Source organism: Saccostrea cucullata, unplaced genomic scaffold (genome assembly GCF_032062105.1).
Source record: "Saccostrea cucullata isolate Sc308-1 unplaced genomic scaffold, CSIRO_AGI_Scuc_v1 ctg4222, whole genome shotgun sequence".
Classification (NCBI taxonomy): Eukaryota; Metazoa; Mollusca; class Bivalvia; order Ostreida; family Ostreidae; genus Saccostrea; species Saccostrea cuccullata.
Genome location: NW_026919377.1, coordinates 112,257 through 130,167, shown reverse-complemented (window position 1 = coordinate 130,167; position 17,911 = coordinate 112,257). Strand labels below are relative to the sequence as shown.

The 17,911-nt window shown below is 35.5% G+C and overlaps 1 protein-coding gene across 1 annotated transcript; it reads left to right on the top strand.

Moving 5' to 3' along the window:
* Positions 1-1,505: 1,505 nt before the first annotated feature.
* On the top strand, positions 1,506-17,865 carry LOC134230277 (protein FAM193A-like). Its single transcript, XM_062712045.1, has 20 exons — positions 1,506-1,811; positions 5,208-5,373; positions 6,021-6,058; positions 6,172-6,252; positions 6,450-6,565; positions 6,817-6,978; positions 7,548-7,758; positions 9,079-9,203; positions 10,150-10,297; positions 10,425-10,540; positions 10,810-10,905; positions 11,086-11,316; positions 11,560-12,007; positions 12,769-14,004; positions 14,145-14,216; positions 14,533-16,020; positions 16,329-16,395; positions 16,511-16,569; positions 16,971-17,006; positions 17,605-17,865. Exons 1-20 carry the CDS (start codon positions 1,650-1,652, stop codon positions 17,710-17,712), a joined length of 5,166 nt encoding a protein of 1,721 aa, XP_062568029.1. The 5' UTR covers positions 1,506-1,649; the 3' UTR covers positions 17,713-17,865.
* The last annotated feature ends 46 nt before the right edge of the window (positions 17,866-17,911 follow it).

Genomic DNA, 17,911 nt, shown 5'->3' with positions numbered 1-17,911 from the left:
GTACCAATTTTTTAAACCTACAATTCTACATTTTCTTTATATCACAAAAATTTGAAGGGGACATCCAGGATTTCAATGAACATTTCCTACAGTATAGAAAAGAATAGAATAGAATATTTATTCAACCAATTTGGGCCCACAGTGGAGCACATAGAACAATGTCCAAAATCGTCACAGTTATAGGTACAAAAACAGAACAAAACAAACATTGTATAATGAACAGAGAGTTGGCTATCTTCTTTTAGGATGCATAAAATGTACATTATAACTGGCCTATGTATATCTGCAATATGCCTGTATTGAACTATTTTCTCTTATCAAAATTTGCATTTATAAGCATACAACAAACTCAGAATCTTCATTTGACATAATCCATGTAAACAGGTTAACATTGTTAAGCAGTATCAAATTAGGAAAGGTTTTAAAGACTTTATTTAAAACTCTCCTCTTGAGTCATTATAAAGTATATGTATATAAAGTATACATTTTAAAGTATATGTAATGTTGGGGAAAAAAGGGGGCACCCCCCCCCCCGTGTTGCTACGTGCCTGATAAGGGTCTTGGGAATATTTTTTTTCTTCAAAATTGGGTTAATTGGTCTGATTATATGGAATAATGTCTACCTGTTTTCAATTTGTCAATTTCAGGAGTGTCTTATACTTTATCCAAATTACATGTTGTATACACCTTCATTCACTACAAATTAATGTAGTTTGGTCAGACTGTTTGTTGGCAGATACTGAAAAACGAAAAGTAGAAAAGTTTCAACTGAAGTCTTAAACAGGTACATTAATGGCACACAGAAATTCATTTATGTTGAAAAGACGAGAGTAAGAAACAATCAAAATGATTTGATGTAAATTGTTTATAGATGCGCTACTGGTAATTAACTATGCAAGATATATATATATCCTTATCTATGCAGCAGTCTGGCTAAAGTATTGTATTTATTTTTAATTTTGGACCCAGAGGGCAATTTATATAAAAGCGAGACAAAAAATAGAGAGAGACAGAAAGAAAGGGAAATTCTAAATGATTAAAGCGTGTTGAACAATTTTTGTAATTGTTTCAAAGCTATTCAGATCATTACTTGATAGAATACTTAACTTATGTGTCCAACCTCACTATATTGTACATGTATTATTTTTTTCAATTTAAAAAATATTGAAAATTAAGCAAAAATAAATATTTTCAAAGCAAAATAACTTAATTCATCACCCCCCAAAAAAGGAAAAAGAAAAAACTTTTTTCATGCCCAAAAGATATAAAGATATCATACTATGACTATTGAGAATTTAAAAAAAAAACCAACAGAGTACAAATTTCAGAAGAATTATTAGAATTTCGAATGATATTAGCTTTCAATTTAACTTATAAATTTGCGTCTAATCACTAATCATCATGATCATGCTAATGCATTGATTTATGTGCGCGATTCGTCTGCTATATTTAGAGTTATGCCCCTTTGCTCGGTTTTCGGAAGCAACGAAAAGAATGCTGGGAATGTTACCCCCATCAATCGCCATGTTGGTTTAGGAGAAATGAACACCCCGATACGATTCGAGACTTTAAACACGGAAAACTTCAGAGCTGCTTAAAGTAAACTAGTAAGAGTAGCTGAATATACGAAAACGAGACGAAAATTTAAAATGAGCGGCCTAGAAGAGCGAAAAGCCAAGCGAAGACGACACAAGGGGAGTTCTGTTGTCAAGACCTCAAATCAGACATGTCAAAGTTTTCCTGGGTCACTAGGTTTTGATATGTCAAACCCCGCACCAAAGGAGATATTATCACCAAGTCTTGATTCCGAGGTAGTTATTTTTTCAAGTGTTGCTGTTAATGCAATTAATATGTCAGACTATGCTACCGTTTGTTGAAATTTGGGATAGTTTTTGCTAAAGCAAATTCACGAATGTTCTCATGTTTAAATGCCGAACTGTATCGACTTAGGTATACTCTTCGTATGTTTGTATAAATTAGGCTATTAAAAGTCATGAACGTATCTGACTATGCCGATTTTAAGGAGAAAAAGTTAACACAGGACGGCATAATGACTTGCTAAGCTAGCAGCAGTGCATGCATGTTTGTGCTTGCCATATAAGGCAATCGAAGTTTGACCACTATGTCCCTAGTGAACACTGTACATATATAACTTCTCACTCTATCTGAAATGGAAAAAGTGCTAATTTGGTCAGATCTATTGGAATTGTGCCTTTGTTTGATTGTTCTATTGAAAATGTACAGACATTGGCAAATAGCCAGGCTCTTTCCAGTACATTGCAGTGCAAGTGTTTGTACATGTGATCCCCTTTCTGTTAGTATTGCCAGTACTAATATCTTTAACATAGTGAAAGTTTCCATAGTGTTCAGGTGCTTGACATCCATATTTCTATTAGTTTTACACATGCATGCTTTCTATAAGGTAAATTGATGTTAGCAGAAATCTCCCGAGGCTTGGTTACTTAGTACAGACATCAGCTAATGGATCGTTTAATTCATGTCAAGCACAAAAGGGAAGGTTTTATAAGATTTCATTTTTAGACCCAATCTGTTAGTACAGTCTTATAGTAGTTTACTGTTGTCAAGGAAAAAAACAGATTGTTGCAAAATAAAAGCTACAAAGAAAGCATCAAGTTTGTATCTATCTATTAGTCATGATCCGTTTGGAATAACTCTGATACTGAAGTAAATGGTAAAAAGAGCATTGATTAGAAATAGAACAAATTGGGAATTTTCTATCAGTTTATCAAATAACATTTAGCATTTAGTATAAATCTGCTCTTTAAAGAATGAGCACAAAAAATAGAGTTGTTATGATTAGTCTCGGACTCAAGAAAAATCATTATGGAGGACAGAATGTCATTGACAATCAAAAGAAAATTTTAAAATCGATAGTTGCTAATTTTTTTTATTTAAATATATTTTTAAACAAAATTTCTTTGATTAGTTTCAAAAGATGTTCCTCTTGTTCTTAAAATGGGACCCATTGATGATTCAAATTGTAGCAGGATGGATCTGTGTTTGATCAATCTGCTGCTTCAGTTATTACTAAGAATAATCATTGTAACTTTATTTGAGCCAATGAGGTGTAAAATATTTCAACTTATACAATATTCCTCGAAGAATAATGATGATTATTTATATGATATCATCTAGAATTTCTCCCAGAAATTTTTGAACTTTGTTTTCCACTGCAAGATGGGTGTCCACTGTAAACACCACACCTGGTTAATTTAGTACGAGTAAAATTGAGGCATTTATGGTAAATGAAAATAAACTTTTAAACTGGAAACTTTATTTTGTGTCAACAGGTCAATATGTAAGATTATACATTAGCCAAAAAAAAAAAAAATTCCTACCATCCAAACCTAATTTTTTTGTATCCAAGTCTGACAGATTTGTAGTACATGTAGTGAAATATCGTTTTCATTTCCAAGGGTAACTGAAAATTTCATGGTTAACTATGTTTAAAATAAAGTTCGAATTATTGATCATGTATGCTACCGATTCAATTTGATGATCCATTGTAAATTTGGGCCTGATTTTGTTACACTAATGGGAAAAATGAATGTTCTTTGGCATTGGGAACGATACCATTTATTGGTAATACTAAATAGTTCTATACGAGATAAATGCTTTGAAAGAATAGTATATATAAAACCTAACGGCTAAGATTTATATGGGAAGGGGTGTTATTGATCTCTTGATAAGATCTCCTTATGGATATATTAGTTGAGCAATTTGGCAATATCAATTAATTGATACACTTACTTTGCATCTTTTATTCACTGTTTATAAAATATATATCCAGAGTAAATGATATTACTTAATTAGTTTTCAAAATTCATAAGAATTATATATAGTTTGAAGTAACACAATGTTTTATAAGTTTCATATGCAAAAATATAAAAGTTAAGACGAAACATGCTAAAAATGAATTCTCAGCTGTTGTAAATCTACATTTTACTTTTGGAATACACAGTAGTGCATACATGTACTTACTCAACTATTGTAATCTTTAAGTAAAATGTGTAGGAGCAGATCAGTTTGAGTGCATATGTTCAAGTGGAGCTCTTTTGTGTTGGTGCGTAATATTACGCACCTTAAAAATAAGTGAACAGATTTAGGTCATTATTCGTACTCAAATGCCAATGTTTCAAATACTAGTCTAATTAGTGAGTTAAACAAAACTTTCTATGGGAACTTTAATTAGTATTTTATAATAGGAAATATTCCATCCTTAAAAAAGAATCCCAAACTAAATGGTGGTGAGCATGTTGAGATAAGTATGCAATTCTAAAGTCACTGAGTGACATTATTTTGCGTGAAAGGATGATGCAGGAATTGTAACTTTATTCATGACTTTAGTTCAGCCTCTTTTGACTTTATAATATTCCTGACTTTGGTTCAGCTGTTTTAACCCCTCATATGCATGCTGACTATAGTTGTGATTGGGTACAGGATAACGTAATGACGACATGCACTCAGGATGTGAATTGGTATTGACTCAAATGAATACATTGTATCCTGAAAATGCATCTTAAATACATAATTTGTGCATGTTCAGTATGAATGAGGATAATGTTCATTTGAACAAGGACATTCTTCTTCAGTATTTTTAAAAATATTTTTGTTTTAATTTGATATGCAACACCATGATCACTGACGGAAGAAAAAATATACATGTGTGTATCTTATTTTCCTGAAGAAATTTTTTTATTAATTTTCAAAACTTTGTTTAAGTTAAAAATACAGGTGCAACTTTTCTACTGTCACCTTAAGAAAAGATTTGCAAAGTCATTTTGTAAAATTTTTGTTTAGGTTTGAACAAATGTGTGTGCATTATTTCTGGTCAGGGTGCAGTTAAGGGTGCATTAGCAAGTTTGATTTTGATTTTTTTTTATTAAAAAAGGGGGGGTATGAATTCTCCTGACAGCTTACTTATATCTTCACATGATGATATGGCTTGATTTTTCCCCCCATATTGATATATATTGTATATTATGTTGGACTTTACGAAAACAAAATATATTTATCTCAGCTGTGACAACATGCTGTGATTTTTTATCTGACAGTTTGTTTTAATGGATTTTTTTTTTTTTGCTATTTAACTGTACACCAACTATGTGGATGTTGTATATTGTAATAAATTATGAAACATGACTCTCTGCTTTAAGAGCTCACATCAAGTCAATTAAACATTTCAGACTATGCAGAAGTTAGAGAAACTAATGGACGCCAAAGACGATAGTGATCTTCCTCAGTTATTGTCCCTGTCCAGGGGACCTAACCCCTACCTAGACAAAGAACGCTGTCTTTTGTGTGGATGTGAGAGGAATGACGCCCCCGAACCTCTTCCGTTCGGAGACACTGGTCAGTACCTCTTATTAGGTATAATTTATAAATTACTGTAAATCCCTTTTATTCATGAGAACTATATTTTTCATGTAAATATGCAAGGGTGTCTTCCTTGTCTTGAATAGAATTTATAAAGATTATATAGAATATTAACCAGAATTCTCGAAAATTTTGTCTATGAGTCACTTTTAATACAGTGGAAGCCACTGTACAATATATTCATAGATATAATATGTATCTGATTCTCATGAATATAATTAGTCGCTAAAAATTCATGATTTTCAGTATCATCATGATCATGGTACTTTTCACTGTTTGTAATGATGTTTAATTTTATAAAGATCAACTCGCTTAAGTTTGATATTACCGTATAAGTGGAAATTTTAGCGAGACACAAATTTAGCGATTTGTCCTTAAAATATGGTATTTTATTTTTAGCGAGAAGTAATTTTAGTGATTTCAAAATGCTCACTAAAGAAGCTATTACAAATCAAACACAGTTTATTTTTAGCAATATTTAATTTTAGCCATCTTAGCACCCTCGCTAATAATGCCAAAATTAAATCCTCACTAAAAGTTCTGCTTATACGGTTTTAAAAAAGCTTATGCTAAGTTAAATTTAGTTTTACATGTTGGTATGTTTTTCTGTTCATGTTTTTTAGGTGGCTCAAACAAGAGCTTGGAGAATTCTTTGTCTCAGGTAATTTAATGACATTAATCAACTTTGAAATTTAAAACATTTCCTTGAATTTAAAACAAAAAAGGCAATGTGGTTTGTGAATTGTAATGACCTTCTAATTTTGTGTATTTTAGCTACCTTTATGGGTGTGTCTGGAATGTAGGAAGGCCACAGAGCAGGGCATTGATAGAAAAGTCGACATCACTTCCTTTATGGTATGTCACAGGATATATTACACATTGTAAATAAATACAAACACATCCATCAATGTCTTCCTTGTTATAGCTTTTGTAGGTAAAATGTCAAACTTCAGTCATACCATTGTGGATATCATATTCTCCTGGATTACCTGCAAGAGTCTGATTATCTTTGTTTTAGGTACCTGATGAATATGTAATTTCTTTTTATACAGGATGCAGACTTGCCCCCAGAACCCTCACCGTTACCTTTCTTGGACCCTGGGTTAGACTCAGAACCAACCACCCCTAATGGCACTGTATGTAACTGTGAGGCCTGCACAGAAAGAAGGTAAAAGTAAATTACCCATAAATTCTCCCTAAAAAGTGCTGTTATCTTCATCATTTTAAGGCCCTCCAAAGCAAACTATCTGTACATTCTGTATGAAATCTGCTGGTATCTTTATCATTTTAAGGCTTTTCAAAGTGAATTGTCTGTACACCATGCCTGCCAATTGCAGAAGAAGAAATGCATTTATTTTATTGAAAATAAAACAGGAGAAATGTAAATGTGTTTTTAGAAGTTTCTGTATTTTATTTCAGACAAATAGAAACAGAACATGACCGCGAGACCCAGGAACTCCAGAACTGTTGGACAGAGCTACGGAAACTCGTTCGCATGTTGTATGGGAGACGGGAGGGCGATTTATACGAGGAGGATACAAACGTTCCGAACAGTGAATCAGCCCAGGAACTAGTCCATAGGTAAAAACTGTGCACACATTATTCCCAGGAATTAGCTCATAGGTAAAATCTGTGCTCACGTTGTAATTCCCAGGAATTAGTTCATAGGTAAGATCCATGCTCACGTAATTCCCAGGAATTAGTTCATAGGTAAAATCTGTGCTCACATTGTGATTCCCAGAAATTAGTCCATAGGTAAAATCCGTGCACACATTGTAATGCCCAGGAATTAGTCCATAGGTAACCGCACACGTTGTAATTCCTATAGGTATTAGTCCATTGAAAAAACCATGCACACTTTGTAATTCCCAGGAATTAGGCCATAGGTAAAATCCATGGAAGGATTTAACATTTTTGTGGTGTGTTAAACGATTGGAGATGTCTTTATGTTATTAGCAACTACTGTGGATAGAAGATATATGTGTAGGAGTAAGAAGTTTTCCAAGGATATTGTTCAAAGTGATAAGCAAGAGAATAAATGTGTGATATATTACATTTCATGAATATGGTAACAAGAACCTATAGAGGTAACTTATTGCAATTACAGTCAATTATTTAATTCATCTCTAGATTTACTATATCTGTTTTAGGCTATGTGCGAGAGATCCTCACCAACTCTTTCTACGGCTGGAGTCTCAGGTTCGAGAATTTGTGATAGAAATGAAAGTGAAACTGCTGAAACAACTCAACTCGGGCTACAAGTCTCCACCCGAGTCTAAGTCCTTCATACAGCTCCTACTGGACGAGTACGGGCATCTCTGTAAAGTGTCCGCTGAGATGGGCAAAATCCTAGACAAATTAGTAAGTATGGGCAAAATCCTAGACAAATTAATAAAGTATGGGCAAAATCCTAGACAAATTAGTAAGTATGGGCAAAATCCTAGACAAATTAGTAAGTATGGGCAAAATCCTAGACAAATTAGTATGCATTGGCAAAATCCTAGACAAAGAGCAAGAGCCACTTTGGGCCTTATTTGGCCCTGAGAATTTCTGAAAAATCAAAACCGCTCAGTTTAGGTTGCAAATGCAGTATTTATCACTTGGAGTGTTGGTGACCACGTATCTATTAATCGTGACGTAATTTCCCATCTAGTCATTGCATTATGATGTCATAAAATGCATCATTTTCTTCACATCCTGTAAATTCCTTTGAAAATGACCTTCAGTTGAAGCATTTTTTCAATATTTCATATAGAGCACAACCTCTGATCCAAAATATGCAAATACATAATGAAAGCTCTGTTTCTGAAGATCAAAAAACGTTTTATTTTTTGGATCGTGGGCTGTGTTCATATTTTAATTCTTTGCTGCAGGTAGTCAAATAGGCATGTTTTCTGCAAATTTCAAGAACATTGGAATTTCTCAAACCTGTTTTCCAATATCTGGATTCTCAATACGAAATTTTATTATAGAAAATGAAAGCACAAAGTGTCTACTTTATTTTAATATATGAAATGGGAAAGAGGGTGATAGTTAATTAATTGATATAAGTACAGGGCCATTTTATGCATAAGATGGCTCTTGCTCTTAGTAAGTATTGGCAAAATCCTTGACAAATTAGTAAGCAGGGATTTATTGATTTGTTGAAAATGTTTGGAAAGACTTGCTTGTAATCAGTGCATGAAGAGTTCACTGTTATAGGATGGTTTAAGTAATGTACTATAGGCCTAATGTTAGGATCTTGAGATGGCTATATTAATTTTAAATTCAGAAACTACTATTTATTCATCTCATGCAGACATTGAATTTTTATTGTGATTTTGTTTACAATTGTTAATTTTTTTATTCATTTAAAAAATTAATGAACAGATGTAAGTTTAATGAATAGAACTTGCTTGAAAATTCTTAATATTCAGTATTAACAGATTAAACAACAAATTATTAAGAACATTAAACCTATGATTTATGAAACATTATAAAAGATAATAACCATCTCTGAAACATGTTAAAGCTGTCAACAAGTGAAGTATTGAGCCTGATTTCTGAACTAAAGAAAAAGTCCTAATAATAGACTAGATTAAAAGTTAAGGAAAATAAGTCCAATCAAATTGTTCTATAAGAGTGTTATTGGAGTTGTTGACATTTAGGACAATGTGTTACAACCATACACATATCTTTCAGAAAACAGATCACCTTTCCAAGTTCAATGTGACGTGGGAGCTACATAACAAGCACCTGTTTCAGTCCATAGCCTACACAGAGCCTTCCATACAAAGCAGTCTTCATCTAATTATTTCACAACTCAGGTCAGTATTTCATATCTCATGACTGTAAAAGCAGAAATATTTGTGGGAAATCAATTTATTTTAATTTCATTGTTGACCATTATCAACAAAATTAAATCCGACACGAAATTTTAGATATGACTGCTGTAGATTTGATAAGGGTTACTTTCAAAACTACAGAATTAAAAGTCCATGAAACTATTTTAGATAACAAATATAGAAAATTTTATTCCGATGAAAATTTGTACTACTGTATTTAGGGCTGTATCAATATATCGATATATCGATACGTATCGATATTCAAGAAAAATATCGTATCGAAAAATTACTTCCAATACGTATCGGACAAGCAGTTTTTCTTCTAATTCTGCTAAAAAGGTGGTCAGAAATTATAATCAGCAAAGATTATATTTCACCTTTTTTAATTGAAACTGATCAATAATTATAGATTTATAAAAGAAAAACAGAGTTTTCATAGTTATAATAAAATACATAACAATTTTATTTTAACATGTTGATTTTACAGTCATTAAATGTTTCGATTAGAAGTGTTTTATTTACTGACTATGGGACAAGAACTTTTAAATGGGTAATAAAACACTAATTTTTTTAATGAAATCCATGCATTAAATGATTAATAAGCCTTTTTTGATAGACTTGTTTTAGAATCCAATATATCGCATATCGCTTTAAAAAAAATTGTATCGTATCGAAATTTTTTGCTCAATACACAGCCGTAACTGTATTTCACAAACTCAAGTGACAATTTTGTATTTCATAATTCACATGAGAATTTTATATTTCACATCTAAAGTGAGAATTGTAAAAAAAATATATATATATATTTTCTGTTTAACTTGTATATGTTGTGTTTTATTTGGCATGCCTACTTTAAGCTTCACAAGATTTTCTCATGGACAGTATAATGTGAAATTAAGAATATTTGGTAAATGTTTTGTTGTTGTAGACTTGGTGCAGCATCCAAGGAGTCGTATCATGAAGATACATATCCTAACCTCCTACATCAATATCTGAAGTTTGATGATGAAATGTCTGTGATATCTGTAGTCTGGCGAGACAGCCATCAGTTGATAGAGCAGTATAACGAAGAACAGGTCAGTGTCACAAGTCCCTTGTAAATCTGTAGCACTAGGTAGTGAAATACAGAAGTTATGCATAATTCAGGCTTTGATGAGGAGAATGTTGAGGGAAATGGAAAATGTCAAATTTTGTTCCTTGCAGGCAACATTAAAATTGAAACAGAAAATGCTCAAAGAGGACTGGGAGTTCTTCAAGGCCCAGAGGAAGATCTTAGAGGAGCAGGTGGCTAAAAGTGCGTCCTCACCAGTGGCTCACAGGTCTGTGTAGAACTCTGTTTAAAATGAACTTGATATGCATTTGAAATACATACATGGATATAGCAACCATGTTTATAATTAATTTAAACTCGTAGCAAAATGATTTGGTTTTAAAACGGAGTTTTGAACTGAATGGATTAACGATTGACATAAATCAAAACTGTTGGTTCTTGGCATTTGATAGAATTGTTTAACTATACATGTATGCACTCCTTAAATGGGTCTTTGCTATAAACTTTGCATTACTAATTTATTTGTCTATTTACCAGTTTTGAGGCTCAGTTTACGGAGACAATGAGGATGATGTTACAGGGAACTAAACCCGGTCCTGAGGAGTGCCATTGTCCTCGATGTAACCGGAAAAGGTAGGTCAATGTGACTGTAAAAGGTAGATGCATGTATACAAATTGTTAAATGTTTGTCAGACAACAGTAACTAATAAGTTCTGCAATCTGCAAAATAAAATATGCATGTAAAAAGGTTGGGTAGCTAGTATGTTTTATATGTTTTGGTCAACAACAATCTTAAGTTATATTTCTATCTAGGTGTCCTTGTGATGAGTGTACAATAACACACATGATTACGTGTGGAATTATAAACCCTGAGGCATTGGAGGCCAGTAATCCCGGGGGACACCCGACCTTCCTACACGACCCTAACCGCTATCGTATCGACGTCAGTCCCCCGTCAATGTCCAGTACAACGTCCAGCAGCGGATCCTCCAGTCCACTCATCCACGAGAGACTCAATCTTCCATTCAACGAGTCAGCTCAGAAGTATGTGTTTATTTCTCATCTCATGTTTTTGTACTGAATTAAATGATGAGTTCAAATTCATTTAGCTTATATACATGATATACATATTTAAAAATTGTCCTTAGGTACATTAAGTAAAATATTTAGGAAATACAGACATTCATTGGGAACAAAAGTAAAATTTCATGAAGAACAAGGTACCTGAGAGAATAAATATCTGTACTTTATCAATGTAATAAAAAGCTTTGTTTTTGGTTACATCAGTAGGGAGGATATGGCAGACATTGCGAACAATCAGTCCAACGACGGAGAAAACGACGATGGAAGATTAGAAGAAGAGAACCAGGGAAGTTTAGATGTGTACGACGAGGACGATGACGACGATGATGAAGATGATGATGAAGAAGAAGAAGATGATGACAAGGAGGCTGGTCAGATGTCAGACATGGACATCTGTGATGAGGAGGAGGAAGACGATCTCGATGATGATGACGATGAATTAGATAACTACGACATCGACTACGACGAAGAAGACGAAAGTCGAGGCGTGAGGGAGAATTCCACAGAGAAAACCAAGCATGGCATTAGGGAACTGATCTCTCCCTCCATGTATCTGGGGGATGAGGATGATGACGAAGCACTGGAAGATCTCATCAGTTCAGAGAAATGTGATTGTTTTCATTGTAAGAAGCAGGCACAGAATGAGCAAAAGGTAACAAAAGTTTTATTATCTATGTTGAGTTTGTAATTTATTTATAGAATAGGTTTGCACCACATACCGTATATACTCGCCTATAAGTCAGTATTTTGGGAGTTAAATTTTAGTCCAAAAGTCTATGTCCGACTTATAGGCGAGTTATAAAAAGACGGAAATTTTTCTAGATGGCGAATCATAGAATTCTTTAAACATTTTCAACAGCTATCGTTGAACAAAGTATGGATACATTATATCATTTATGTATTATAAGATTATACATAAATTACCATGATTACATGTATTTCATATACATGTATTTAATAAAAAAAAAATTATTTTTAATCTTAAGAGGGCAGAATCTATTTTCTATGATTCAAAGTTGAATATCGACTTCATTTCTCAAAATATTAATTGAAATCAGGGTAAAACATCTGAGCATTTATTAGAAATTGTCATCTGATTCTGGAAAAAAATTGTACCGACTTATAAGCGGGTCAATGGCAAATCCCTGCCAAATAACCTCAAAAAATACAACCGACTTATAAGCGGACCGACTTATAGGCGAGTATATATGGTAATTGAGAAAAAAAGTTGGAACAATCAAACCGTTGCTTCTAGATATTGTAGTTAATTTGGGCAATAGGGGAAAAATTAGTGTTTCCAAAAATGATTAAGGAATGGATGAACTTCAAGAACAGCTTAAGTGGCATTCTTTTCTTTCTGTTTTTTGATAAAAAAAAATTATTAAAAATATAATTTTTGTTTTTCTATTTTAGACAAAGCAGGAAGAAAACTCCTGTAAATGCTATGCCTGTTTACGAGAACAAGGAAACACCGTGTCCACCTCTTTACCACAGACCCTCGCCCCTGAGACGTCGCGACCGGCCGAGCTCCACCTGTATCCCCACATCCACGGGTCCCCAAGCCTGCACCCACTGGCCAATCACCATGTCCCCCCTCCTCTCCTGCCCACCCAGCTGTACGATCTCCACATGCCAATCCGCCAGCCCAAGTCTCTACTGCAGACGACAGGGAAAGTCCTGCCAAAGCTGGACTTTGATTCTCCTGAAGGAATCCATGAGCACATGTACCATGCGTACGGAGAGTGGGATAATACGTACAATGCTAGCATTCCTTTTCAGAAGTACAGTGGTATCAGTACAGACCTCCTCCCTCCTCCTCCTCTAACCACTAATTTTAACACGGCAAGCTTTCTGAACGAGCCTTTCTCAGTGGCGACACAAATGGGAGTCGAGACTGTGTCCACGACTACCATACCAACAAGTGCTTTCAAAACCTCTGTCAGTCACCATGTGTCCCTGTCTACCCCTCAGTCCATGGCAAATATCACCAATGTAAACCATGACCGCACTGCCGTAATGGTATCCCACGGTGATCTGCCAGTCAACAGCATGACCCCTCCCTGTACCAGGCCAGTCACTCTAGGAGGTAACATCTCACAGAAGCAGACAGTGGGACCGGCCCCTAGCGTTACCTCAGTGGCAGACCAAAAACAGCATACACAACACTGTAAAAGGCACAACTCAACTCTGCTGGGAAAAAACAATGCTAGCTGCCAGGCTCATAACAATAATAACAATGCTAGCACTGTCAAAGTGACACAGGAGCTGTTCTCAGCAGCTCGGAATATCCGGGAGAATGCGAAAGAGGGAATGCAGATGATCCGCCAGTTTGCCAACAGTCTAAACGCCAACAATAACAGTCATTCTTGTAACCATAACAATAGGAATCCCCCCAACCACATACTCCAGCCCAACCCCGACCATAACCACTGTCCCAACGGCGTGTCCATGCCTACGACGATCAATAACGTCAGCGTGGGGACGTCGACGGTGTGTATGGAACCAAACTGTAGCAACCACTGCGGGGACGAGAACTGTGATAGCGTGGACGACAGCTGCTCCGATCCCAGCTCCCTGACATCTTCCTCCAATCAGAAGGAGGGGAAATACTGTGATTGCTGCTACTGTGAATTCTTTGGTCACGGTAATGTAAGTACAAAAAATTTCAAGTGATTTGTAATAGACGGCTTGTAAGAAGTATTTATATGAAAATATAGTATCTTTTCTTGTGCATTATGGATGATTTGAAGTGGGACATGTACAGTATGGATATATTTTTTTTACTATAGCCTCCAGTCGCTCCAACAAGTAAGAATTACGAAGAAATGAGGAACAGACTGCGGCTGAGATTAAAAAGAAAGGTGAGATACTTTAATTTTCTTCTGTGAAACTTTGAAGTCAAGTCAGTTTACAACACTAGCAAAATTCATGTAGTTGTTTTAAAAATTATGATGAAAACCAATGAAATTACATTCCCCTCAAATCTTTATGATTTTATAAGAATAAGTCCTCTCAAATGAAGAGGGTTCTATAGTACAGTTTATTGATTTTATGACCCAAATGTGAACAATCCTGCAGAGAAGTTCTCTGAAAGTACATGTATATTATTCTGAATAATATTTATTTTTCGTGCATGAAACTATTCTGAAATACATATGTAAAAATATTTTATTCCAGCAACAAACGGAAAAGATGCAAGATCCTCATCACCAGAATTGTATCATGGCAAATTCCAATCACAACAACAACAGTACCCCCGCTCCCCCCGTGAAGCCTGCTCCTCCCCCTGTATGTCCCCCGGAAGACCCAGTGGATGTGAAGGGCCTGGATGAACTGCTCAACTACATAAATGGCACAGAGAACAAAGATCAAGCACCTGAAAAATCCTCCAAAGCTCAGAAACGGGCGAGGCAGAAACAACGCAAGGCCGAGGAGAAGGCCAGGCTGGAGGCAGAGAGACTGAAGAGAGAGGCAGAGGAGGAGGCAGAGAAAGAGAGGCAGAGGCTGGCCTTGTTAGAGTTAGAGGAGAAGGAGAAGGCAGCCCAGAAGAAGAGGAAAAAGAAGAAGAAGAAGGGCTCGGAAACTGCCAACGGAATCGATCTGGATCTGAATCTTGTCAGGGAACCCCCCGCCGGTAAAGAAGACGATACGGTGACGGCTCAGAAAGAGAAAGGCAAATCTAGTGCCAAGAAATCAGCTTCCAATACATCTCAGCCCGTAGGTAAAGTCAAAGACACCTCTAACAATGCCAGCTCACCTAGGATTACGGATCCAAGAGGTCAAGATTCTGGTCTAGTGGTCCAGTCTCCCAAAGCTGCAAAAGAGAAGAACGAGAAGTCTAGTCTACCTGATAGTAGCAAGAAGCAGGCCGAGAATAAAAGGGTCCTACTGACAAATGGCAATGACAGAAGTGCTAAAGTCAAGACAAAGTCAGTGCTGGAGGAAATATTGGATGGGACTACCAAGAAACTTAAAAGATCTAATAACAACCAGAGTAATGTTATTGTGCAGACTGTACCCGTCTCCTGTCAGCCCCAGAAGACTTCAGTGACCCCGCGAGTTACAACAGCACAGCCAGTCCAGCAGCCAGCTCAGGCGCCAAAACAAGTCAAACAACAAGAACAACTGATAAAATGTGCACCTGCCTCAAAACAGACACCACAGTCCCAGAAACAAAATATTCCTCAATCGCCACGACAACAAGTCAGACAGCAGGTTCCACCAGCTGCCCGGCAACAACAGACCCCTGAAGCTGTGAAGATCATGCAGCATCCTCCCAACCTGCATCCTCCCTTCTCCAAAATCACAAAGCTTTCAAAACTGACCCCGGAGGAGATCAGCAAGCAGCAGACGCTAGCCGCACAACTCATCGCCAAGCAACAACAACAGCAGCCACTGCCGCAGAAACACGCCCCAAGACAGAGCTGCGTGCCCGCCAGCTTCCAGCAACATATTCCAACAAATGCACAACAAAACCATGTGGTCAGGCCGTGTGTGGTACAGAATGGGAAGACAGGCGTGTCTCCCGGTATGAACGGTGTCATGTTCCGACAACCCCCGCCACCTCCCGTGTTTTCCTCACAGCCCCCTGTCTCACTCCTGCCTAAGTCACCCGACACCAAGAAAAACAAGACGATCAAACAGGACGACTCCCCTCCAGACCAGGTTAGTTCTAGCTCTGTTAGCTTACTGAAATTAAATTGGAATAGTTGAATTGAAATCAGCTAAGCAATGTAATGAATTTAATGTTTTAAACTTATGCTTTTAATCAATTTATTTAAAAATGAAAATGAATTTTTGTCACTTTACATTTGTGTGTTTGTGCACTTTTAACACAAAAATCAAAGTTATTATATAATTTTGCTTCCTGTAATTGTTTTAAGTTCTTGTAAACACAGGGTATGTGGGAGGATCTTTATGAACTAGCACGTTTTATCAAATAAAATTTACCTTTGTTCGTTTTATATCAATAGGGAAAAGGAGGCAAAAACAAAAAGAAGAACAAGAAAAATAGGAACAGTGAAGATCTGAGTGTTATTGGTAAGGAAAGAATGAGATTCAGACTTCTGTTTTTTTTTTCTTTTCTTCAGAAAATTCAGTTTGGTTATATATGTATTGTCGTTAATTACACCAATGCTTGATGATTTGTTTTCAGACGAGATTTTCATGCCCAAGGCTGAGGGAGAAATAGACAATTTGGAGACCAATGAGGTGGTTACAAGCTAATAGGAAATTAATATATTTTATACTGTAAAAGAAGGACTGTTCGACCTTAAATTAGTAATGTATTTTTCGCTTTCACAAAAGATCTCTTCATGTCAACTAGCACGTTTTGTCACAATAACTTTGGTCACAACTTTTAAATGAAAGGTAGAAGGGCCTTCATATTCGATATTTGCATTAACATGTGATAAGACCTTCAAATTGTGATTTCTTATGTGATGGCCTTGACCTTGAAGTTTAACCTACTTTTTAAAATTTTAACCTCTGATATAGCTTTTGCACTGGAAGGACAGGGCTTTCAAATTTAATGGATGCATTAGGCTATCTAAATTTAATTCCTTGGTTCTCAGGCCAATTTTCTCCAAAACAGATGCGGGAGGGCGGCATTTTAGATTTCATTTTATTGGCAAAAAGAACTGGAGGAATTTTTTTTTAATTTTAATTTCCGAATTTTCTTTAAGTTAACATAAAGATAATTTTTTTTGTCACAGATATACTTTCCATTTCTGGTCAAAATTTCTGCTTTATCAATTGCTTAACAGCGTGTAAACATCGTAGGTAATGTCCTCAATTTACTTTGTTCACAACTTTTAAATGAAAGGTAGAAGGGCCTTCATATTCGATATTTGCATTAACATGTGATAAGACCTCCAAATTGTGATTTCTTATGTGATGGCCTTGACCAACTTTTTATTTTATCAAAAATACAATAAAATCGGCAACGCGGCTACCTCAAAACAAATGCGCGCGGGCCTGAGAACCAAGATTTCAATTTTATATGGCCTTACCTATGACAAAATAAGATGAAAACTTTAATTAATTGCAAGATGAAGACCATGTTAATTTAAGGTTGTTGGCCAGTGGCTTAATCTTTTTGGAATAAATTATTGTCTTGTGAATTAATACTTTCATGTATAATTACTTTTTCCCTTCACTATCATATTTCAATTTTCACTAATTACAAGTGTATTTATACCTGTACATTCTGATGGTTTTAACTCCTTCAGTGATTTTATTTGCTTTCAATGCAGGTTTTGTTTGAACAATACACCAGTGAAGAGGGAGAAACTACAAGTGAACATGAACTTGAAGGACATCTTTGCCAAGAAGAAGTCGGGATTGGGGTGCAGCTAAACGATAGACACACCTTCAATGCATCAAGACCAGTTTAGTGTTGGGCTTTGAATATTTGATGTTTGCTTGTCAGTGTTATACCAAACTCTTATGAAATGAAATTTGATAAATTATTCTAGCAGATTATTTTCCTAGAAATCTGAAATTTTCATGTTAAAAATCAGTAACTTCTATTAGACAAATATTTTCAAATGTCAAA

Coding starts and splice junctions, on each gene's coding strand:
- LOC134230277 (XM_062712045.1), top strand. CDS start 1,650: ATGAGCGGCCTAGAAGAGCGAAAAGCCAAGCGAAGACGACACAAGGGG. Junction 6,979..7,547: donor GCCCAGGAACTAGTCCATAG/GTAAAAACTGTG, acceptor TATCTGTTTTAG/GCTATGTGCGAGAGATCCTC. Junction 10,541..10,809: donor TCCTCACCAGTGGCTCACAG/GTCTGTGTAGAA, acceptor TCTATTTACCAG/TTTTGAGGCTCAGTTTACGG.